Source organism: Rhagoletis pomonella, unplaced genomic scaffold, assembly GCF_013731165.1.
Source record: "Rhagoletis pomonella isolate Grant_MI unplaced genomic scaffold, Rhpom_1.0 Rhpom_scaffold_23336, whole genome shotgun sequence".
Taxonomy (NCBI): domain Eukaryota; kingdom Metazoa; phylum Arthropoda; class Insecta; order Diptera; family Tephritidae; genus Rhagoletis; species Rhagoletis pomonella.
Genome location: NW_023481838.1, coordinates 1 through 1,914, shown reverse-complemented (window position 1 = coordinate 1,914; position 1,914 = coordinate 1). Strand labels below are relative to the sequence as shown.

Sequence of the window (1,914 nt, the reverse complement as noted above, 5' to 3'; positions counted from 1 at the left end):
ATGACAGTGGACTGCGAACGAACACATGACACCTATGCTATGAATTGGAGAAATTGGAGAGATTGAAAGAAATAACTTGACGACGCTAATACGCGACCACCTTAACAAAACGACGACTTCTATGAGAGACAAATTTATAAGTGACACCCTAGGTTCCACAAAGAAATTCCTGAATAATAATAAACAACTCTTAGTCCTCAATGCTGATAAAGGAAATGTAACGGTAGTAATGGAAAAATCTGAATATGATGCAAAAATGCAAGTATTGGTGAATGACATAGCCACTTACAGAGTTTTAAAACGCGACCCGACGAATAAATTACAGGACAAGAATAATGACATAGTGGAAAGAATGTACAATAACAAAATCATTGATTTGAATGAAAAGAATTCCCTTATGTGTAAAACGGCTAACCCACCGAGAGTTTATGGATTGCCGAAAATCCATAAAGATGGCACTCCACTCAGGCCTATTTGTTCGTCCGTCAATTCTCCGTCGTATAATTTATGTAAATATCTCACTAACATTCTGAAAAATTTAACAAAGTCCTCCAAATATAATGTTAAAGATGCAATGGAGTTCAAAAACAAGATTAAAGGCTCTTATGTATATGATGATGAGATTTTAGTGTCATTCGATGTTGTGTCCTTATTTCCCAGCATACCCGTAGATTTGGCCATCGAACTCATAGCCTCAAGATGGGACGAAATTAAAAACCTAACCTTTTTGACGAAAGAACTATTCTTGACAATACTAAAATTCTGCGTTAAGGAGAACCGTTATTTTAAGTACAATGATAAAATCTACGAGCAACGATCAGGAATGCCAATGGGTTCTCCAGCCTCACCTATAATAGCGGACATAGTCATGGAGGAATTACTGGCAAAATTTGAAAGGGACTCCACTAACAAACCGCGTTTACTGACCAAATACGTGGATGATCTATTTGCTATTATTAAAACCCAAGATATGGACATAATGCTACACACACTCAACAACTACAATAAGTCGATTAAATTTACAATAGAAAAAGACAATAATGGACAGTGATCTTATCTTGACACTCTAATAATAAGAAATAATTTATTAACAATTGACTGGTACAAAAAGCCGACTGCGTCTGGGAGACTAATTAACTTTCACTCCAAACATGAGAAAAAGATAATTCTTGCCAACAACTTCATTAGAAGGGTCCTCTCTATAAGCGACAAAATTTATCACACAAAAAATATTGCTGTTATTAAAAGAATTCTGGAGTATAATGATTTCCCCTTGTCGTTGATAAACAAATTGATTCGTAATTACTACGTTGGTACCACTAAACAGGGGACAAATAGAGACAGGGAAAATAAAATTTACAGATCATCGACATATGTTCCAGGGATATCCGAAAGGGTTAAAAATTCGAGTATATATGATAAAGATAATTATACAATTGCCTTTACATATAATAACACACTGCGACAAATCTACAGCAATACAAAGGACAAGATTCCGAATTTTGAGAAATCCAACGTAGTGTATAAAATTCCATGCAATGGCGACGGGCCCCACGTATGTAATAAGGTATATGTGGGGACAACTAAATCAAAGTTAAAGACAAGGATTTCCGCTCATAAGTCAAATATTAAATTAAGGAACAACTCCTCGGACAACAAGACGGCCTTGTCATATCATTGTAAGAATACGGGACATTATCCAAACTTTGACAACGTAGCAATTTTAGAAAAGGAAAAACACTACCATAAACGCTATACTTTGGAAATGCTACATATTATGAACACCCCTAACAAAAAAAGGATGAACTTCAAATCGGACACCGACAATTGCGCGCATGTTTATCGCAACTTAATTCTAAGACAACAACAATTCATAGCATAGGTGTCATGTGTTCGTTCGCAGTCCACTGTCAT

The 1,914-nt window shown here is 35.7% G+C and overlaps 1 protein-coding gene across 1 annotated transcript; it reads left to right on the top strand.

Annotated features, from left to right (window-relative positions):
• The first annotated feature begins 121 nt into the window (after positions 1 to 121).
• On the top strand, positions 122 to 1,051 carry LOC118732613. The gene has a single exon (XM_036461743.1). It carries the CDS (start codon positions 122 to 124, stop codon positions 1,049 to 1,051), a length of 930 nt encoding a protein of 309 aa, XP_036317636.1.
• Positions 1,052 to 1,914: the final 863 nt, after the last annotated feature.

Excerpts from the sequence above, each read along its gene's own strand:
- LOC118732613 (XM_036461743.1), top strand. The coding sequence starts at position 122 with ATGAGAGACAAATTTATAAGTGACACCCTAGGTTCCACAAAGAAATTC.